The following is a 23,774-nucleotide window of genomic DNA, read 5'->3' as shown; positions in this document are numbered from 1 at the left end:
GACATCANTTGATTGATGTATTGGTTTTACAGGGCTTCCAGATTTACGTTATAAGACATCATAGTCACCCCTGCAAGGTCCATTATTTATTCAGACCCCAGACGTTGTTCAGTCCTGAGTGTGCAGCGAGGCTGGCGATGCCACAAATGACAGTTTTCTTGTATACGTTCTCTTTACTTATGTCAATAATATGTGAAGCAAAGCTGTAATAGTATGTAATAGTATTATTAGTTAATAGTATGTGAAGAGTGGTCAATAATATGTGAAGAGTGATCAATAATATGTGATAAGTGGTAAATAATATGTGAAGAGTGGAAAATAATATGTGAAGAGTGGTAAATAATATGCGATGAGTGGTCAATAATATGTGAAGAGTGGTCAATAATATGTTAAGAGTGGGCAATAATATGTGAAGAGTGGTCAATAATATGTGAAGAGTGGTAAATATTATGTGAAGAGTGGTCAATAATATGTGAAGAGTGGTAAATAATATGTGAAGAGTGGTCAATAATATGTGAAAAGTGGTCAATAATATGTGAAGTGTGTGCAATAATATGTGAAGAGTGGTAAATAATATGCGATGAGTGGTCAATAATATGCGATGAGGGTCAATAATATGTGAAGAGTGGTCAATAATATGTGAAGCGTGGTCAATAATATGTGAAGAGTGATCAATAATATGTGAAGAGTGGTCAATAGTATGTGAAGTGTGGTAAATAATATGTGAAGAGTGGTAAATAATATGTGAAGAGTGGTTAATAATATGTGAAGAGTGGTAAATAATATGTGAAGAGTGGTCAATAATATGTGAAGAGTAGTAAATAAGACTAGTATGGGAAGTGTAACATTTATAGCTGAAGATTAGTCACCAATATGTGAGGAAAAGTCACTAATATGTGAAGAATAGTCTCTGAAATGTGTACAGTGGTCAGCGAAATGTGAAGAGTAACACTAATATGAGATAAGTAGATAAGTAACTTCCTAAGTGCAGTTGCCCTGCCAATTTTATCTTGATGCACCTAATGTTTACATAGATAAATATTGCTAAAATTGCGCATGTTTACTTTCGTCATCCGTGGAGTGTGATGTGTAAAGTAGTATACATGATATCAACCTTTGCATACTTCCAACGTGTAAACTTACTGACCAGTTCCAAGTATAAAGATGTTCCCGACCCAAAAAATAACAGATTATGTAATAACCTTCACAGCAGATGTGATAAAATCACGCAAAATTTAACTAATTCTAACTAAATTATAAACAAATGAAACCTTTAATATCATAGCAAAAACAAATGGTATACAGGATTTTGCCCAAAGACTTTATTTTAAGGACCTTTAAACCGTGGGGGTTCCGGAATAAGTGCAGTCGTTTATTATCAAAGCTGTTATTGGTTCGGTATAAACAAGAGCATTTCCATTACAAACCCTCCATATTGCGAGTGATTTATGGTCTAATCGAATACGATTAGACTACTTATACCGGTAATGATATGCACAAACAACCTGAAATTTGAATGTAGGCTGCTACTGTTAGCCTGGTCACGTGGGCAAGATGATTGAGATGTTAGTGAAGTGATGAGGTAGGACAAAAGTGATGTTGCCAAAGCACTTTCAAGTCGGCGGACATTTAAACGCGACGCAGTACATATATACTCTTACAGTCGAAGCTCTAAATCTAAATCTTCAAGAAAGATTATAGTATTTCAGAGACAAGGCCTCAATGATGGTGTTTGAATTTGAATGGATATAGCCGTAAAATTATTATGAGTCTTTAAAACCGCTGCACACAAATGCATTACCAGCGTACAGTTCATGAAATTTCTTGGAACACACACAGAGTACAAGCCGAGATATTTGTTTATTTTATATTGATTTAAGTATATAAATTGATTTATGGGTCAATATTTTTTTGATTTGTTGATGACTTGAAAAATGGCACCTAAAGTCATTACATTTTTTTCAGGAATTCTTCATGCTTGAATTAAATGCCTCGGTAAAACATTAATTATTTGAGTCATGAATTCAAACTCTTAATATATAGAAGTCTCATGAAATGAAAATTTTAATTTTTTTAATATCACCAGAAGCTTCCATGAGCGAACGAAAAATCCAGACGCCCGAGGCATGCGGCAAACCGCCATGAGAGCTGACAAGCAAACATTGAAAAAGCCCTCAACACATTGCTGCCTTTATAAACATTATAGCCTAATAATATAGCAATTACCTGCATGTCTTCTTGCATCTTAATCCTTCTCTTCTTCTCCTTACATCTCTTGTTCTGGAACCAGACTCTGATGACGCGGTGGGTGAGGCCGGTAACGTCGATCAGACGCTCCTTCTGTAGCGCGTCTGGACGGTCGTTCATTTCGTAGCTGGACCTTGTGACAAAAAATTTATTAGTTTCAATCAGTGAAATTTAAGATATTCACTTAGCTTTTTTGTTTATTGTTACACCTTATTTGTTCAAGCTGTGCAACTAAACCTATTCACATAACTTTTTTGTTTCTTGTTACAGCTTATTTGCTTTGAGATTTGTTGTAAAACATTTGAAGTGAGTTTTGGAACTGTAAGCAATTTTTATTCTAAGTTGTAGTATTATTTTTTATTGCTTTCCGTGAATCACTTGATAGAGAAAAAAACAAGAAGCTTCAGTTTCTATCAATAACTGTATACATTTAGTTACGTGTATAAATCTTATATCTTTAAATATCGACACAAACAGCAATAATTAACCAATCAAAAATGGTACTTCTAATGAAATTCTGCTATCATATTATTGCCGTTGAATAAAAATTATCTGTTAAATAATACTATATTTTTATTTTCTTCAATTTTCTTGCATTGTATTAAGAAGCGAACCCATAAATATACCTCTTAGAAAAATAATTCACTCAAATACTTTTCAAATACACAAAAAACATCACTTTTTCCACGTAAAAAAATCAAGCAAGAAATATCAAATCAGCCTGAGATCCTCTTTCCACGCGGACGAGCCTTCCCCTCACGGCTGCCCTCGCAATTCTTCAGCCATGTTTTACAAGTCATGTCCAATCATCGGCTCTTGCTTCACGGCTTCTGCTTCACGGCTCTTGCTTCACGGCTCCTGCTTCACGGCTTCTGCTTCACGGCTCCTGCTTCACGGCTCCTGCTTCACTTTTTCAAATACACAAAAAACATCACTTTCTCCACGTGAAAAAAATCAAGCAAGAAATATCAAATCAGCCTGAGATCCTCTTTCCAAGCGGACGAGCCTTTCCCTCACGGCTGCCCTCGCAATTCTTCAGCCATGTTTTACAAGTCACGTCCAATCATCGGCTCCTGCTTCACGCGCTGATAAACGCGTGTCTTTTCTCGGATTTTAGCCCAGCACCCAGAAAAATAAGTTTCATATTGTCCAAGTAGTAATTAACACACTATTTGTGGGTGGCACTGAACTGCTCTTTTGGCGAGCCCATTTGGATTAGGATGACACACACATAGCCAGATGCGCATTGCTATTTGGACAGTAGCGCTCATTTCTCTGTGTGTCACTCCGAAGAATTTATCAGTAAAATGTATTATGTAAAAGGACATGAATGAATTGCAATGATAAATATGATTTTCTATACATGAAATTTTCTCTGGACGCCCAATTCACCACTGAATTCTTATTCCTAGTTAAATCACCGCGCTACGAACAAAATACTCCCTGCAATATTGAGTATTTTCAATATTTTCTTTCAATATTTTCTTATTTGCTTTCCAATGTAAGAAGTCACTCCTATTAGAAGCTATTTGTGTATGCTATGTCCTTATTTACTCTTTGCCTTTCCATATTCGTCCATGCACTAAGGATTCCTTCATCACATAAACAAATTAGCAATAAAATAACTCAATGATAATTTTTCAAATAACTTGAAAATTTATTTTCACTCACTTGAGGGTGTTGATTTGACGCTCCGTCATTACAGTCCGTATCCGCACTTGTTTCCCCTCAGGTTTGTTCACTTTTCCGTTCTTTCTAGCAATTTTGCCTGCTCCTCCCGTTTTGCTGTTTACTCCTCTGCAGTTCCCCTTATTTTGGGGCTGAGGGTCGGCAGCACTGGCTTCTTCCCCAACCGTATCTGGGGTATCGTCAGCGGTGTCCGGCAGGCCTTCCCCTGCACGTGGGAAGATAAAGCCATAAATAAAATCTTTAAATATATGTTCTGAATAAATATATATGCAAAATTCCCAGAATAAATATGATAATTTGGGGTTGAAATTTTTTCTTGCGGCGCCTTTTTCGCGATTCCTTTGATTTTCGAAGCACACAACAATTACTCGATTCAAACCTTCACACAAGATAAATTTACCAATATTTATTATACGACCCAATTCTGCGTTGAAACTACCTACATTTCTTTTAAAATATCATCAACCATCAATATTTTTTAATCAAGGCTCAACAACAATAACCCTACCACACTCCTATATCGAGACTACCTACACTTCTCGCAATACATCATCAACGAACATCCGTTTTTAATCAAGGCTCGACAACAATAACCCTACCACACTCCTACATCGAGACTACCTACACTTCTCGCACAACATCATCAACGAACATCCGTTTTTAATCAAGGCTCCACAACAACCCTGCCACACACTCCTACATCGAGACTACCTACACTTCTCGCAAAATATCATCAACGAACATCCGTTTTTAATCAAGGCTCGACAACGTTGCTCATTTAGTGCACGTTGCAGCGCCCATTACAGAGGCAGGTAACGGCCGACGCACGCCAAGCGGTCGATGGCCGCCGAGGTTCCCATGATCTCCTGACGCAGACTTCGATCGCGGCCGTTCCATGTCTCTGCCATGGTCATAATCTTGGTCGAAATATCGGTGGCCAATTAATTCCCATACATTAGTTAAGCATGGTCTCTTAGGAGGAAAGCCGTTCGAAGTATTGCTAGTTCATCATCGCAAAGCAAAGTAATAATTTCGAGTAACAAGGCTACTTTAAACCAGAACTTCTCAATGACTGGATTATTGAAAAATAAAATATTAAATTCATTACGCTATTTACTTGCATTACCTTAATATTGGTACTGAGAGCACTAAACAATCTTTCGCCTTAAACATTCTTCTATCTTAAGCTTGTTTAGTAAAAGGAAGCCAATTATTGCCATGAACTAATAACCGAGCGATCAATTGTGCTGCGATTATAAAATCGAATCGTGAAATAATATCATATATACTTTATTATAAATATTATAATCACCTCCCTGACAGGGGAGTGCAAGAAGCAATCACAACAATCACGAGCGTGCGCATGATCAGCGAAGCGTGCATAATGAGACGATGTGATCAGTACGAGTAGGAGCGGCAATCACGCAATCACCGTAACTGCAATCACGCAGCGCACGATTAATCGATGTAGCCACTTGGCCGCCACTTGCTTCCGTTTTTAATCAAGGCTCGACAACGTTGCTCATTTAGTGCACGTTGCAGCGCCCATTACAGAGGCAGGTAACGGCCGACGCACGCCAAGCGGTCGATGGCCGCCGAGGTTCCCATGATCTCCTGACGCAGACTTCGATCGCGGCCGTTCCATGTCTCTGCCATGGTCATAATCTTGGTCGAAATATCGGTGGCCAATTAATTCCCATACATTAGTTAAGCATGGTCTCTTAGGAGGAAAGCCGTTCGAAGTATTGCTAGTTCATCATCGCAAAGCAAAGTAATAATTTCGAGTAACAAGGCTACTTTAAACCAGAACTTCTCAATGACTGGATTATTGAAAAATAAAATATTAAATTCATTACGCTATTTACTTGCATTACCTTAATATTGGTACTGAGAGCACTAAACAATCTTTCGCCTTAAACATTCTTCTATCTTAAGCTTGTTTAGTAAAAGGAAGCCAATTATTGCCATGAACTAATAACCGAGCGATCAATTGTGCTGCGATTATAAAATCGAATCGTGAAATAATATCATATATACTTTATTATAAATATAGTCACCTCCCTGGCGCGGGAGTGCAAGAAGCAATCACAACAATCACGAGCGTGCGCATGATCAGCGAAGCGTGCATAATGAGACGATGTGATCAGTACGAGTAGGAGCTGCAATCACGCAATCACCGTAACTGCAATCACGCAGCGCACGATTAATCGATGTAGCCACTTGGCCGCCACTTGCGAGAGCCACGTGTGCACGCCACGTTAACCATGTTATTGCCACCGTTAAATCCGTTGTACCTTTTTCTTATATATTTTTGTGTGCAACTTATTATTGCTTCCCATCTAGAAAGCATAGGATCATCTGTTTTATATCCTGCCTTAGCAGCTCGTCAAAGAATATTAGAAGTTCCAGAAAGCCTATAAGAGGTGTAAAAATCTGTTACATGACCTTGTAAATGCTCATATTTTGCAAACTTCCGTTTTAATGTGCAATTCTACCCTCTAATATAAAAACTTGCAGTATTTGTATATTGCGGTATATGTTCATATGCCATTCATTTATAAAAAGATATTTCTACGCTACCAAACCACTTGACAAAGTATCGCATCCTGATGATGCGATACGATATCATCAGCAACGGTCATTATTCATCGATCCTCATCAAGGCAATTGCAGGGGCATGAATTGGGTGGAATAATCATAAAAAATCTGGACAGTGTGCCTCCTCTAAATATCTAACTCCGAAAAAGTTATATATTATTCTAAATATAGAAATCTTAACTATGAAAATAGATTTTTTTATATTGAATTTGTGGCAATCCTCTGACTAATAAGAAGTTAAAAAAAATAAATTCTTGTCTTTCAGAAGAAATCTTGCTCGAAATATATATATGACTGCATTTAACTGAAATTTTAATATCAACGGTGCGAAGATAATGCAAAGAGTGGATATAAGTAATATTATTTAATCAGTATATAATTTTAAGCAATACGCTACTTCAAAAAACTCGATTTGGAAAACTATTATTACATTCCGCAACATCATTTGGCATCTGTTCTTCTTTTTCGAGATTTTCCGCATGAAAGTTAATCGAATTCATTATTTGTTATCAACTTTAAAAAAATAACTTTTTTAAAACTGCAGGCTATGTTAGTTATACAAGCCATTAATTACTCGGAAAATAATGTCGATGATTAAGTTAAAAAACTAGTGCCACTTCTCAAACTAACAAAACGTGTCAAATGAAAGAACCCTATTCGAAAATAAATAATTGATGTATATGGAATAAATGCAAAATTAATATAAGGGTTAAAAATAATTGATTGATAATTCAGTGAGATAAAATTCAGTGTATTATAAAACTATGTTTGCTTTCTTTCCGCCCGTTGGTGCGAGCTAAGAAATGCTACAAAATCAATAAACGAGATCAATAGCAAAAACTTACGTCCGTTGCACCAGGCGAGGTCAAGAAACGGATCACTGCGCATCCGCAGTTACGGAACAATTTGGCGGACAACCTCACTGATGTGAGTTATGAATCAGAAACTTCAGATAGGAAATTCCAGCTGCTAATGTAAGTAAATATTTACGGGAAGGACTGTGAAGCATTAAAGCTGAAAAATTCTCAGTTTATATGCCAGTTCCGATAATATTTTTTGAATGAATAATTATATTGCTATTTCTGTTATACTTATAGTAGTAACGGAAAAAGCGATCGCAATAGTATCGTTTTTGGTACGCATGGGTTTAAATGATCAAGCAACACTACTATTTTATGACGGACTCACAAAGCAAGATTTAAAGAGTTCGGGTATCTACATCTCTTTCAAAAAGTGATGTTTAACACACTAAAATAAGATTTTTCCAGCATAAGTTTAAATGAAAAATATAAACAATATGCTAGAAATAATGCCACAAGATCTATTGTACGCAAAAATTGTGGCTAATATCGTGGCAAAAATTGTGGCTAATACGAGAATGGCATTACTCACAAAATATTGCACTGTATGCGAATGGCATAAATTAAAACGTAAATACTGAAATGTGCAGGTAGCCAAATTAATAAACAGTTTGAATTCTCAAGAGTTGTTTGAAAATCCAAGAGTTTGTTGATGTTTTATATGTTAAGAGAACAAAGGTCGCGCATACACCGCTAACTCGAGACGAGCCGCCGATGTTTGACAGGCGCTACAACAGAGCTAAGCAGTGAGTGAACTCTGAGATACGCATTGTATACCAGTGAGGTGAAGTGCCAAGAGGGCTTGAAAACTTCGCTGTGAAATGTACAGCGGAGATATCTTTACAGAAGCAATATGCATTCGGTACTTGAAAGCTCTGTTGTGCAGTGGGTGATGCATGTGCTTAAGGTAGTATAATAAAGTCCAGCTGCACTGTGCTTCGGGCATTTCAAAGTTAGGCTGTTAATCGTCAGTTACGGAAAGATCGGGTTCCAAAGGCCGGATCCCTTGTGAATCAAGTCACGAAAAGTTCAAGAATCGGCAACAGGCCATGGGCCTATGTCTTCAACGCCGACACTTCTATTCTATTCTATTCTAAGAGAGTGATGTGCTTTGGGTATCTAAATGTTCGTCTGTACAATGGAGCGATGTGCAATGGGTCTTTGACAGTTCGGCAGTGTACAATAGAGCGATGTGATTTGAATTTGAAAGTTCAGCCTCGACGAATTTATAATACTGTTCTTATTATTCTAATTTGTAATATTAATTCTATTTTAAAATTAACTATCCTTTATCATGTGTTTTTTATCATAAACTCTTTATCGAACACAAATGTGTGATGGAATAGACATTCATAACAAAAAGCAACTCCTGTGAGTAAAGAATGTTAAGGCTCCAAAGTAGTAGATCTTTTTCTGGAACTTTTCACATAAGTTTCACAAGTGATCAGATTTTATGGGTGACATTTCTGGTCTTGCTTTTGGACGATATTCGGCTGCTTGCCCTCGAGCGGCGCAAACCTCGCAAATGAAATTCGAAAATTGACTAAAGTTCATCATAGAAAGAAAGTGCGCCGCTGTAGGCCTCCAAAACCTCCTCCATTTGATCAAGTTAGGAAAGAGCGACTGGATTGAATTTTAGAGAACGCAGAGTGGAGAGAAAACTTAATAAGCCCACCGCGTCTGCCGGTAGCATTAACCTTAATAAAATTTCCCGGAAAAAAATAGGCAGGAAGTTTCGGAAAAGGCCTTTGTTCAGTTAGTGATGAGCGTATTGGCTATGATTTTCGAATCTTGAAACTATTACCGCAGTTTGATTGAGAAAATAAAATTCAATTCAAATCAGTGACTATTTGTAATGAAAGTGATAGAAAAGAATAACTAGTTTCGTTTTTTCTTTCTTGTTTTTTTTTTGTACGCAGTTTAAGGAATTGTGCTTATCTAGTCCAAAAGATAAAGCATCAACAATTTCGTTAGAAATGAATTAAAATAAAAGTCTAATACAATGAAATTTCATGTTCAAGTTTCACTCACTCGAGGAGACAATGTCAGCACGTACTAACAATCTACGAACGAATCAAACTAAAATAAAAATATTTGATCTCGTTTGCTCAAGATCAGTTTCAATTTTCCACGTTTTGGTTCATGTAATCATCCACAGAATCAGTGGGCAGAAAATTATCTGTTTGAGCCAGTCTGCATTTGTTGACTCGCGGCAGATTTCTCGGGCCAGGACCCGATGGTGTTTGTCTTCCATCAGTGCGATCGTGATTGGCCCGCTGCCAATCTTTGCATGGCCAAAGATATTCCGGAATGCAACGCATTCATATGATTAAGATTCATTCATTTTTAAATATGTGATTAAGTATATTAATGCTGTTAGTCGTGCTCTAGACCGCACAGCGCTGGCATGGCAATTGAAGCATTTCAGCAGAAGCGATAACTGAATATTGAAGTGTATTTAATTATATGCTCAATGATAATTATAGTATATTGAGAACACTGACTCTTTCCAATAAAAGTAATGATGAATAATAATGGAAATGTTTAAAATTTAAAGGAAATTTTGGAAGCTATCATGTCAAAAAAGGAAACGTCTTCCAGCTTTAGGACAATACTTTGAACAACACAGAGGGCGAAGAATGCTTTTTACAGAAACATTTTTCACCTTCTGTGACTGTAAAAATAAAAAAAAAACAATCTTTATCAAGCGGAGCTTGAAAAAAAAGACTCACAAATAACACTTTATGAAATTTTTTTTAATTAGCGTGAAGTTTCAACTAGGGCAGTGTGAGCATGAGTGAGGGTGTCGACATGCTCCCCTCACACCTCACGAGGGCGTGGCAGGTTCTCGCTTGTTTTAGTTGATAATGCGAGCTGCACGAAAATACATACTCGTACAAAAAGTGGAAAACATGTTCAAACAATAATACTATAGGGCCTAAATAAATATTTATTCAGGCTTTTTTAACGACCGAGGAGCATTGTTGCAATACGGCCGGAAAATATGCATACTAATTATTTATTTACACACTCGTACAAAAAAGTGGAAAAGCATATTCAGAAAATAATACAATAGAGACTGAATAAATATTTATTCAGGCTATTTTCGCGACTGAGTAGTAGTGTTGAAATACGGCCGGAAATTAAGCATACTAATTATTGATTTGAATATTACTGAAGGCCGGCTATACAACTAAATTTTATAGGTATCTACTGCTGTTGAATAAGAGGTCGATGACGTATATAAAGAAAGTTTGGTTATGTTATTGGAAAAGCAGAGAAAAATTGATCGACCTGTGACAGAACGAAGGAAGAGTTGAGGTTCTATCCTGATTTTGATTGCTACGAGATAGGAATTTTAATTGCAAACCTGCAATATAGAAAATGGATTATACGAATAAAATTATGTAAATAATCGTCGAAAAACGGATAAAAGAAAAATTTATAAGCGAGCTTCTAAGCGTTCTCTGTGGCTCTTAAGTCAGTGGGGACTTTTAATTATGTTTAAGTAGCCAACATAATCAAGGTGTCGGACGGTTCCTCGTAAGTAATGTTTTTTACCTATATAGAGTTGGAAAAACAAGGAGTACTGATTTTACCTGGATAGAATAGTAAAAAAAATAAGGAGTACTAATTTTTACCGGTATAGAGTAGGAAAAAATAAGGAGTACTAATTTTTACCGGTATAGAGTAGTAAAAAAATAAGAGTACTGTTTCTAACTGTATAGAGTATGAAAAAATGAGACGTTTTGTTTTTACCTGTATAGAGAGAGTAAGAAAAAAACGTAGAAGAGTGGGTGGGGTAGTATTGCTTGAGGGGAAGTACAGGAGCAGTAGGAGTTCAGATCCCCTCTTGATGATGCAGATAAGCGTCCTGATAAACAGGGATAAGTGTGGGCTCAGGGGGGAGCTGTGAGTGATTACGCCCCGGGGGAGGAAAGTGAGTCCAACGACCAAAGTGAGTCAAAACCCCGCCCTGAACGAAGAATTCCCAATGACGCATTCTACTATTATATGAATTACTTTTATGATAATAAATATCAATATAATGAGTTCACACACCGTGTAACCGATAAGGAATATCAGTAAAGCTATAAGCATTTTCCTTGATCGTTGCACAAATAATTTTTCTTTTTGAAATAATGACATGAAATTAACAAATGCCTCAAATTTAAGACAAGTGAATGAATTAACCTTGCTAAATTATAAAGGGAATTTCATCAAGAAATGAACCTTATCCTTTATAAAAACAAACTAAATTGGCAAAAAAAAATGCAGGCTGAAAAAAGTGTACAATATACACGACACCAACGAAGACTCGTGCAACGCAGCGGAGTGTCGCCGTTTACATGATCAATGCCGTGAAATATTCATCACAAAGAGTGAGTGTAAGTCGCAGGATTCGTGAATGCATAACGCGATCTGCTCCTTCGCCTGCGCTGCCTTGGAATTAATCATGGGATTTAAGTAGCTGTCGCTGCCATTACNTAGCCTCATTAAAGCTGCCAGCCGACGCATACATTAATAATCTCCAGCCATTCATTGACAGCGATGATGCGCCTGCAATGTTAAACAGAACTGATGGACCGAGGGACGGAGGGACGGAGGATTGAGGGACTGAGGGACTGAGGGACTGAGGGACTGAGGGACTGAGGGACTGAGGGACAGAGGGACTGAGGGACTGAGGGACTGAAGGACAGAGGGACTGAGGGACTGAGGGACTGAGGGACTGAGGGACTGATGAAGCAAGAGACCATATGGCGTCTTGCCCCTGCACGGAGGGTAGGGGCTGTTGGCACGGGCGTGGCTTTTAGCTTCCCTGTTTTTCTGAAGCTTGACTTTCGTTAAAAAGAATAATTGAGGGAGGAAGCAAGGGCAATAATTAGATGGAGAGGGGAAGAGAATAATTAAGGTCAATTCAGTTCCGTGTGAATAGTTTAAGCCATAAATGTTTAGGTTTATGAGGAATGAACAATCAAAGAAGGAACCAAAAACATTTAACACAAACACGCATCACATCGTAAGTAATCTTGGTTCAGGTCAGAAAATATCACGCCTGTTACCGCAGCAAACAGACCAATTTCCTGTTTCAGCGGCGGTGAATTTTCGATAAAACCGCAGAGATAAAGAGGTTTTTATTCGAGATACACGTATAATTAATGACCTAAACCTTATCTATTAAAATTTTTACTATAACGCAAAAAAATTCATCGATACAGTAGGCTTGAATAGATGAATTTTGATTTGTTACCTGTGAATGAATGAAATAGAGGGCCCTTGAAATTATTTTTTCCATTAAACAAATATTTTCCACCATTCACCAACAAAAACTGCATTCCAGCCAGCATAGGAAATGAATAGCGATGCCTTCATCAAACGCTTCTCAAAAGTAAGCAATCCTCGTCTAATTGCCGCCTTATTGCAAGAACTTGCGTTTCCCTCACTGCGAGCGACGACCACATGACCGGATATTGAATTGATTTGCCTTACTAATGAACTGCTGCGATATTGCTGTCTCAGAGGCCAATAAAAAGACGCCTCGGGCCGGATATTACAACCACTTGCACGGCCGTGTGTCTACTGCGGGCGCGTGCCAATTGCCTGGGCCTATACTTTCAAAATTCGATACTTAAACTTATCTTATACTTTCAACGGTACTTATACTTATCTATACGATACTTATACTTATCGATACTCTATACTTATCGATATTCTATACTTATACTCTATACGATACTTATACTTATCGATACTCTATACGATACTTATCTTATACTTTCAAAATTCGCTAAGTGAACGTATGTATTTACGCTCTATTTTCTTGTCTATGATTGGTGGATTTGCTTGAAAGGCCGTCAATGATTGGCTGATGAACTTACGATCTCTTAACTTTTTTGAAAATATAGGCTCTGGTATGCATAAGCCATCGATGGCCGATGATTGGCCGCCTATAATGCGCGTCAATTTAGCATATGATATAAATACAGTTCGTTTCCTAAGAGAAGGTAGTATAATAAACTCTCATCGGTAACGTCTGGACGAATAGATTGATTCCATAGTGAGCAACTTTCAGTTCAGACTAATATTTTGAGTTAAACCCCGTGCTTGAAAAACAGCTTATGTTTTTCTAACATTCATAATTCATAATTCGCAAAAATGAAGTCAGTTTAGCCAAATCGTTTAAATGTTAATTTTGTTGTCATAAAAAAAAACAACAGTAAAAAACTACGGAACAAAATGCAACAGAATTTTTCCGCTTTAAAAAATTGAGCCGTCGAAATTATGCAGAAAGATTCCTGAATTCGAACTGTGAATGCGATCATATGTATGAAAATTACCAGAATATTCAACCAAATTCAAGAAAACAAAGGCGGCCTGACAAAAAACCTAGTTTTCACAGTAGTGAACTTTTCACGAGTCCAAAATCGTTGTCGAAAATATTGCAAAATATAAATAAAAATAGCTGTCGATGCGATCCAATGTGTGAAATATATTAGGATATTCAACCGACTTCAAGAAAACAAATGCGGCATAAACAGCATAGTTTTCACAGTAGTGAAGTTTCATGAGTCCAAAAAAGTTGTCGAAAATATTGCAAAAAATTTAAAATAGCTATCGAATATCTCACCTTGATTATCTTGGCTGCCATCAGGGTCGCTCTTGATCTTGCTGGGCGTCTGAGGGCTTGTGGTGGACTGGGCTGGTGAAGGCGTTAGGACAGAGGGCGGAATGTGGTCTTGACAGACAAGCCCAGTGGGCGTAAAGCCCACAGACATGCCCTTCTGTAGCATGCAGTCACACACCGAGCATCTGGAGAGCAATGATCATCATAACGTTGTGTAAATAAATTTAAAAAATAGTGAACAAAATAATTTATTAAATTTGAAAAAAAAATTGAACAAAACCTAGAAACAAATAACCGTTTATAAAATGTTAAAATTTAAACTGATATTTGAAAAATTACAGCATGCCTATAATTCTGTAATGGTTTAATTGGATAGAAATGCTTACACAGTCGTATAGTTCAAGCGTCGTCCGATCTTAGGAATGAAGGTCAAGAATGATTTAAGATTTAAATAAATATTTTCATATTATTCCTTAGCAATACATTAAGTTTACTCGCCATAGTATAAAGTTTTTGCTTCATTTTTACTGAGCGCTTGTACTGAAATGAAATCGAAGGACTAGAAGTTCAAAATTTATAGTGCTGCAAAATACGATAACTTACCTAAGCCGTGCAAAAAAAACGGCAAAATTGTTCCGCGAGTGTTTTTTTCTCAATGTTTTTTCTTGCCAAAAAATATAAAATTGTTTTGATATTTGGAAAAAATATTATTTAACTTGTGAAAACTCACGTGAAACACGTAGTGTGGTAAAGCTCGCCTCTGCACTTCATCACCCACTCAGTCTTGCCGATCACTTGGCTGCACTTGACGCACTTTTTCGATGACATTCTGAACAAAAGAAAAAAAAAACACAGTTAACCTGAATGTCCATAGACTGCCGTCAGGAAAATTAATGTGTGATATTGTCTAATTAGTGACTCACTTTACCCACGTAGTACATGTATACGTAGCCGCGTAAAAACTTAGTTTGGATGACCCGGTTTGCCCTTGTGAAAAATGCATAGCACTTTGGACAAAGTCCCAGAATATTTTTATGAAAGATCTAGTCAAAAATAATCGAATTATCCGGATGTTTTTTAGGGGGAATTTATGGAAAAATTCAATAGTTGGTTAATTTAGATATGAAAATACAAAGTGGAGATGCATTAAATTTCATACTAAAAATACTAAAATAACATGGCATATCAATCTTTTTCAATGTTAAACGAAATTTCCCCAGAAAATATTTATACAAAAAGTTTATCCTAACATTTCTTCACACGCGGCCATCCAATACGTCGTTAGGACGATGGTCACAACACAATACGATTGCAGATCTTCAAGAGTTCCTAGTTTCCCGAGCGCAATCTTGGTCAAGCGAATGCAAACGCTCGCCGCAAGTCTTTTACTCTAATGGATTCTAGAAAAAATATCCCGCAGCTTCCATTGTTGGTCACCATCGCGTATTCTAGGGTCAGCGGACCAAAAAGCAGAGACTTTTCTTTGCTCGACTGCCATCGAGGATCTGTTGGGTTGTCTTCACTATCGATGCAACGAAGACTTGAATAATAAATATACCTTTGCTGTTACAGCTGCATTTGCATTATACGCGAGAGTCGGCAAATGTTTTTTTAAGCTCTGCGCAGAATTTTCTCGGTAGCATTGCACTCAGCATTGGTATACGAGAGTTGAGAAAAATTTATTTTAAGCTTTGCACAGAAGTTTTTAGATAACATTTTATAAGCGGTACTAGTATGGCTAGTCAGGAATATTTTTTTATTCGCTCCGAATAGAATGTCCTGGATCCTATTATCTTTAGAATTTGTATTCCTGTGTCGGAAAAATGTTTATTTTTAAATACTTTGCGAAGTTAGAATTACAAACTCGAATTATTAATTATCATTCGTATTTCATTTTTTGTTATTATTAATAAATATAGAGATAGAAGTTTCTGAAGGGTTTTAATAACTCTTTTTTTTAAATATTCAAGTCTTAGATCACAATTAATGGAAAAGTTTCATTTGAATTATTTCAGAATTGCCATAGAAAATATTTACCATCAACCTAAACTATTATTATCAAAAATTATCCGGTAACTAACTTTAAAGGGAATATTAAGCACGTAATAGCGCCTTGTTTTAATGCTGTTTTAAAGAATTCTAAGCAAAATTCATCAGAATTACTTTCACTCCGAAAATAACTTGTGACGCATCTATTCTTTATATACATTGATTTAACTAAGTAATCATATCGTCACGGATGTTTAAATACTCCAAAAAAAACACTATTTTTACTTCCCATATGTAAATCGTTGGCGTCACAACAAGCTCGCTCGCTACCGCTAATTTCCTTTCAAAACTAACGCAAAAAAATCTGAGAAAAAAACGAGCGTTTCCTTCTTCCCGCAAGTCAAACATCCTTCCGTCCGTCATGCTCCTGCCTAATTTCGGCAGCTTTTTCTTCCTCTCAATGACTATGCAAAATTAGAACCATAATGGTAAATAATTTAAACGTGCATATAACTTAATATGAATGTAAACTTAGAAAAATATCATTAGAACCATTATAGTAAATAATTTAAATGTGCATATAACTTAATATAAATGTAAACTTAGAAAAGTATCATTAGAACCATTATAGTAAATAATTTAAATTTGAATAACTTAATGAAAATGTGAACCTAAAAAAGTATTATTAACATTTAGTAAACGACGCACATTTATTTTATAGTGCAACAAAAATAGAGAAAATTTAAAGACATTTTCTACATAAATATAGACGGTCATAACCCGCTATTATAAAAGTATTCTGGGTTTATATTTTGGTTATTGTGAGACCCTCCTAATTGTAAATAAATCAACTTAATTAATTATGATGATCCTCACGTATCATCACGTATCAGGTCAATAGTGAGAATATCTCAATATAATTTTTTTATAACTTCTCATATTGTCTCATAAATTTTGTATTGTATCAACTGTAGTTTAAATCGATATCCGATAGGAACTATTCAATAGCGTCATTACAACTATAACTAAAATAATTCGTTTCATTTTTTCGCTGAGTTAATATTACGAAAAAGAAGAAATATTTATATGTAATTATTCCTGTCACCAAAATAAAATGCCAGCATTTAATAAAAGTAATTGAGATTTAAATAATAACTGCTTATGGAGAAGATTCCTGTGTAATCGTATGCAGACATACATTTGGATTTAGGTGATTTTTGTTGACGTGACATGTGTAGTTTGCATGTGTGCACCCATGTGTTTGTGCCACAGGTGTGTAGATGTTTACACAGAGCGCGTGTGTCACGTCTGAGTCACACGCTGCTTGTGACGCGCGCTAGATGACGTGTTAGTGACAACACTTGGTCGCTAAATGGATCTATGGTCCTAAAAACACAAGAAAATACATCACACTTCACTCAGAAGCTGTGCCGGGGCGTTAGCGTCTCCGTTGTTTTTGCGCTAGTCATGATACGGTCTTAAAATGTGCTGTCCAACAGGGACTTTACACTCAGGGTTATGAGTGCAACTCGGTCCAACGGACTTAAAATGGGCTGTCCAACAGGGGCTTTACACTCAGAGTTATGAGTGCAACTCGGTCCAACGGACTTAAAATGGGCTGTCCAACAGGGGCTTTACACTCAGGGTTATGAGTGCAACTTGGTCCAACGGACTTAAAATGTGCTGTCCAACAGGGGCTGTACACTCAGGGTTATGAGTGCAACTTGGTCCAAATAGCGATGCATTTCTTGCCCTTGCGAGGTTCACCTTGACACAGTTTGGCTCGGCATTTAATCAGGCGTGTGAGGGCTACGTGCAGAAAATGTGTCAATATTGAGGCAAATGACCGGGTATTTTTTTTCTATAAATTATAATTGCCGGTGGTTTGATTCGGACAATGGGTCATACATGGCACGATAATTGATGAGCTATATATATTTATGATACTGAGTTTAGAATGGGAATATTCTGCAAGTGCATGTCATTGTTTTTCTTATTAAAATATTATAGCACATACGTGGGTCATATGTCAATGCAGGCGTCATAAATTGTATCGATGTCAATATACATTTTTCTTTGTTCGCAAGCTTCTGATTAAAATATTGATTACTCGACGGCACTAAATGACAAACATTATTTGTGGTAATAATACGTATTCTAATTTTTTAAAGAAGTTCAGCGGTTCTATTTTGGAAAAAAATCAATAAATACAGAGTTTGAAGCATTTGTGTTTTCTTTCAGTTTGTTCCTTGACCTCGAAAGATTTAAGATAACAAGACAACTGAGGCCAACATCCTGCCTCGAGCTCCTTATGCATGGGCGGCCTTTAAGCCTTAAGCATGCTGTTTTCTCCCTCCTATCATCAATATATTAACATTTATTTCATGTTAATTCCCATTAATATGGGAGTGCCATATAATTACTATTTTAACTGATTTTATTTAAAAGTTTTACTATATACCACTGGTGAGCCTTACGATTGCTCTTTTTGTCTAACTATACATGGCCATTTAATTCAAATTACATAGAATTACATTATAATAAATGTTTTAAACAAAATATACTTGCGCTTGAATATAAATCTGTTTCTCTAACTACTGTATGGCCGTGCTGATCGGTATTGTAACCTAAATATTTTCAAAGGTCGACAAAAAATTGTTTTCAAGTGGATGGAAACATTAGGCCTACAGACTCATGGATTCCTAGTTTCATTGTTGTCTGGTGATGTGGCGATATTTCAAAATAGTTTTGAAATATTTCTCGAATAGATTCATTTTCCTGAATTTTCATTTCGGGTGCCTTACGTTTCATGGCCGCATGTCCACATTAACATTCAAAAAATGCCTGGATATAGCAAATTTGGTGGCGTTTTCTCTCCCAATTTCACATTTAAAAGCCTACTAAGCCTATATTTTTAAAAGGCTCGCAGTTCAAGAGTGCTGTGAACCAGGTGGTGCCGGTGAAGGCTTGCTAGGCGAGACGCTGTGTGTTTGTTTTGTGTGGTGGAAGAAGTGCGGGAGGTCGTGGTGGCTTGTGTAGACAACTTGTGTGTCTGTATTAACTGTATGTGTCTGTATTAACTATGTGTCTGTATTACCTATTATGTCTGTATTAACTGTATGTGTCTGTATTAAATGCATTTGTCTGTATTAACTGTCAGTGTAGGTAATTTACTGTAGGTGACTGTATTAACTGAATGTGTCTGTATTAACTGTAGGTGTCTGTATTAACTATGTGTCTGTATTAAATCAGAGTCTGTATTAACTGAATTTGTCTGCATTAACTCATCATCAGTAGTTAAAGGTAATGAATAAGGTAAGGTAATGAATAGTGTAAAACATTTTATGTTTGTTAGGTAAATATGATATATATGAAGCAGGTAAAGGAATAAAATTTAATTTTATGTAAAATGGCTTGTAATAAGTAGCGAGTAAATAACAAATATAACTAATGAATTTTTTTTAGAATCGGGTAAATGACAGCTACAGTATAATTTAATGATTTTTTAGAATCCAGTAAATAACAGATATTATGAATTGTATGAAATTGTAATTGTAAATCAATTGTATTAGTATCTAATAAGTAACAGATCTAATTAAATAAATTGTATTAGTATCGTGTAGTAACAGATCTAATTAAATAAATTGTATTATTATCGAGTAGATAACAGACACAATTAAATGAATTGTATTAGTATCGAGTAAATAACAGGTAGAATCAATAAAGTTGACTTCGGAATTCCGATGAAGAAGTACGTCTTTTTGCAAGAAATTGTGATAGCACGAATAGTTACTCGAAATAGTGATATGAATGATGACTACATAGGTACTTGATACGTTATGACGATGCCTGTGATGACAATGATGACCACGTAGCCAGGTATTTTGTACGTTACAATGACGATGCCTGTGATGACAATGATGACCACGTAGCCAGGTATTTTGTACGTTACAATGACGATGCCTGTGATGACAATAATGACCACGTAGCCAGGTATGTGATGACAATGATGACCACACAACCAGGTATTTTGCACGTTACAATGACGACGCCTGTGATGACAATGATGACGACGTAGCCAGGTATTTTGCACGTTACAATGACGACGCCTGTGATGACAATGATGACCACGTAACGATGAAGTTTGCACTAATGATGCTTGGTCACGTGACGCAAGATTGTAGGTGTCAGGGGCGCGTGTGCGGTACAAAAGCGACGCTGAGGTGAGAGCCACGGCCCCCACAGCGGCGGGACGCTGCGAAGATCTCAACAATTTGTGGGCGCATCGTGGGAGCCTCGCGCCGCTTGTCTCGCTAATATCGACGTGGATGAGTCTGGGCTTTTCGGTGGTCCCCACATACGAATGTGATCGTGGTTTTCATTTCTGTCCGATCTAGGGGTTCTGTGCAGTGAGAACATTTCAGCAGATGTTGTTCAGTGAGATTATTTCAGCAGCAGACCATGCCTTGCAGTGAGAACAAACATTTCAGCGGATGCTATACAGTGAGAACATTGCAGTGGCTGCGTATGGATGTTGTGCAGTGAGAACATTGCAGTGGCTGCGTATGGATGCTATACAGTGAGAACATTGCAGTGGCTGCGTATGGTATGGATGCTGTGCAGTGAGAACATTGCAGTGGCTGCGTATGGATGCTGTGCAGGGAGAACATTTTTCACGGAGGGCGCATACGCGCGCACGTGTCCAGCATGCGCGCGCGTCACGGCAGCGGTGCGCGCCAAAAGACGCGCGGACCACAAGCGATGTGCGCAGTCACGGTCGCGGCGAGGGAGCGATGTACGCAGCTTTTTATCGGGAGTTTTATTGAATGTTATTAGAGTAATTTGCCTGCGATTATTTATTTATTTGGGCAACATTATGACCTTTGTAATGTATACTAAATAATTGTTGTGACATGGTTCATTTAAAGTAATACTAAAAGATTTGCAGTTGTTTCTGCAGCAATATTATCGCTATTATTTTATATACAAAGTCTGCTTCTCATAAATATCATTATATTGTTTTTTGCACTAATTTTTTGTAATAATAAATCTCAGATCAGTATACTGAGACTTCATCCTATGTACATTAATATTACAGTAGTTTGCTTACTCATTTTTGTTTATCATACAATATAATAAGGCAGATGATGAGCGGTTTACAAGGTTCTGACGAAGCGTCGCAAATGAAAAAAAATTAGAGTTGATTTATTGATACTGATTGATATTATTGGGATTGTCGCATAAGGTAAAACAAGGAGTTCTTAATTTATAGATGGATTTTATTGGCGACTTTGAGAATCTTCGAAATTTTGCCATGATTTGAAAAGTCATTTGACTGTAAGACATTTTATTTGGTTGTAAATTTCAAAGAATTTTATGATTGAAATTTTTTTTACGATCCTTATAGGCTAAAATCTCTTCCTAAAATCATCTCTAGTGATTTTATCTAGTTGTAAGAATTTCTATTCATCTGTAGATACATTAACAGGTCATATAGAAAAATTTTTTGGTTATCCATATATTAACGCTAATAGTAACTCTGGTGATCGATATAAGCTAACAGTTACTTTGGATTTCAGCGACGGCAGAACTTATCTTTGAAGATTAGTCGCAGGTAAAATGCAGTCTGGAATACAGTACGGATAAACATATCTAGTGAGATCACTAAAGTTTACAAATATTTCAGAGTTCATTGAATGCAAATGTTCGTTACAGATCTTTGGCGTAGAAAGACAGTTGGAGAACACAACCTGGCGTGGGAGAGGAGCTAATGGAGAGGATCGGCTGAACCATGGTTGAATTAATCAACCATGGGCTGAATGATCCATGCTGGGGATATAAAACTCTCAACTAATCTGTAGTTTATTCACACATTATTTCTTCGTTGTTTATCATAGACTACTGAGTTGATTCTTGGATTAAAATTGTTTGAATATAAAATCACGATTTTTTTCTATTATCTTAGAGAAGAAACTGGTTTAATAGTTACGGTTTGTTTGTCAATCTGATGGTGCTAAATCGATTTTTGCATAATACACAAACAGATACTGGTACAAAACCAGACTATGTGTTGAAGTGTATGCAAATTAGAAGTTTTCACAATTTTCACACAATGTTCCAACATGTTTCAATTGCCCAAGTCTATGCTCGTAAACTCAAATGACGGGTAATTCTCAGTAACAAAAATTCCACAAATTTCGTCCTAACACTGAACAAGATCAGTAACGCAAACCAAAACTGCTCTTAGGCAGGCATTATATGGCATAAGATATGTATTTCTTCGAAAAAGAAGCTCTACTCTGTAGCATACCATCTTCTTCGTAGCATACCATCTTCTCTGTAGAATACCATTGCCTCTTACGAAAAGCACGAACAAGATCAGTAACGCACACCAAAACTACTCTTATGCAGGCATTATATGGCACAAGATATGTATTTCCTCGAAAAAGAAGCTCTACTCTGTACCATATCATCTTCTCCGTAGCATACCATCTTCTCTGTAGCATACCATTGCCGCTTACGAACAGCATCTTCTGTTTAGGAGCTGCAACAGTTGTGGTAGCGCCGCCTAATGCGCCCAAGCCTGAACAGAGGGCGACATGGTCTAATCTACGCGACGAGATGCCTATCTCAGACATAAGGAGCTCGAGCTACTCTAGTCCTATTATGCTTTGCTGGCCTAGGTACAATGACGTACATCCTGAACCTTGCCAGAGATTTAGACCAGAGAAAAGGGGGTCCAAAATAAAATTGATAGAAATGTTGTAGTGGAATAGAAGGTTCTGGAGAGTTTTTTTTCTTTTTTATATATTATTTTGTTAGTGAAGGTGATCTCACGACAGTGGCCATGATCGAGAGGTGAATTTCATGACACATTATAAGGTGAATAAGACGAATACATTAAAAAGGTAAGTGAAGTAAATTAAAAAGTTACGATTAATTTAGGTTTAGGATTAAACCGTATATCTATCTGCGATATAAATCAATCTTGCATTTTAACTTAATTTAGGTGAGCACAATTAAGTGCATCCAGTTAAATTACTGATAATATTACTTTACAGTTACATTAGTAATGATATTACATTAGTCATATCAATGATAACATTACATTACAGTTTTCGCAGTAGATTAATGCAATCGAATAAATTCTCCAATTAAAGTCCATTTATAAATAACTTCGATTACTTCTTTAATTCTTTACTTCGAGAAGTTTGTTTTATTCATGAAATTTAAGGATTCTTGCATTAATTAACAACTCGCATTAATTTTATAGATCGAAGATCTATAAAGATCGAAGTATATCAATGATAACATTACATTACAGTTTTCGCAGTANTTACTAACACACTGTAGTCGCGGGCACAGTAAGGCTTGCTCTGTTACATGAGTAAGGTTACTGTTACTAACACACTGTAGTCGCGGGCACAGTATGGCTTGCCCTGTTACATGAGTAAGGTTACGGTTACTTACACACCGTAGTCGCGGGCACAGTATGGCTAGCTCTGTTACATGAGTAAGGTTACGGTTACTTACACGCCGTAGTCACGGGCACAGTATGGCTTGCTCTGTTACATGAGTAAGGTTACTGTTACTTACACGCCGTAGTCACGGGCACAGTATGGCTTGCTCTGTTACATGAGTAAGGTTACTGTTACTTACACGCCGTAGTCGCGGGCACAGTATGGCTTGCTCTGTTACATGAGTAAGGTTACTGTTACTTACACGCCGTAATCGCGGGCACAGTATGGCTTGCCCTGATATATGAA

At 36.8% G+C, this 23,774-nt stretch overlaps 2 protein-coding genes across 2 annotated transcripts in view; both read right to left on the bottom strand.

Annotated features, from left to right (window-relative positions):
- LOC108682683 (homeobox protein vab-7) overlaps positions 1 to 4,844 on the bottom strand; it is a 53,126-nt gene extending 48,282 nt beyond the window's left edge. Inside the window, exons 1-3 of the mRNA XM_047882616.1 lie at positions 4,754 to 4,844; positions 3,919 to 4,141; positions 2,227 to 2,380 (exon numbers count right to left, since the gene is read on the bottom strand). Coding sequence (XP_047738572.1) covers positions 2,227 to 2,380; positions 3,919 to 4,141; positions 4,754 to 4,844 — 468 coding nt within the window. The remainder of the gene's footprint in view (positions 1 to 2,226; positions 2,381 to 3,918; positions 4,142 to 4,753) is intronic.
- Positions 4,845 to 11,933: 7,089 nt separating this feature from the next.
- On the bottom strand, positions 11,934 to 23,570 carry LOC125178562 (LIM/homeobox protein lim-4-like). Its single transcript, XM_047882615.1, has 4 exons — positions 23,542 to 23,570; positions 14,750 to 14,848; positions 14,023 to 14,204; positions 11,934 to 12,232 (listed from the first exon to the last, which is right to left on the bottom strand). The coding sequence occupies exons 2-4, from the start codon at positions 14,845 to 14,847 to the stop codon at positions 11,934 to 11,936; spliced, it is 579 nt and encodes a 192-aa protein (XP_047738571.1). The 5' UTR covers position 14,848; positions 23,542 to 23,570.
- Between the last annotated feature and the right edge of the window lie 204 nt (positions 23,571 to 23,774).

Source organism: Hyalella azteca, unplaced genomic scaffold, assembly GCF_000764305.2.
Source record: "Hyalella azteca isolate HAZT.00-mixed unplaced genomic scaffold, Hazt_2.0.2 contig10900, whole genome shotgun sequence".
Lineage (NCBI taxonomy): Eukaryota > Metazoa > Arthropoda > Malacostraca > Amphipoda > Hyalellidae > Hyalella > Hyalella azteca.
Note: the sequence above shows the minus strand (reverse complement) of the source record. Positions and strands in the feature narration are given on the sequence as shown.

Excerpts from the sequence above, each read along its gene's own strand:
- LOC125178562 (XM_047882615.1), bottom strand. The coding sequence starts at position 14,847 with ATGTCATCGAAAAAGTGCGTCAAGTGCAGCCAAGTGATCGGCAAGACT. Across the intron at positions 14,205-14,749 it reads TACCACACTACGTGTTTCAC|ATGCTCGGTGTGTGACTGCA; the intron begins GTGAGTTTTCAC and ends ATTGCTCTCCAG. Across the intron at positions 12,233-14,022 it reads TGGCAGCCAAGATAATCAAG|TCAAGCTTCAGAAAAACAGG; the intron begins GTGAGATATTCG and ends TTTTAACGAAAG.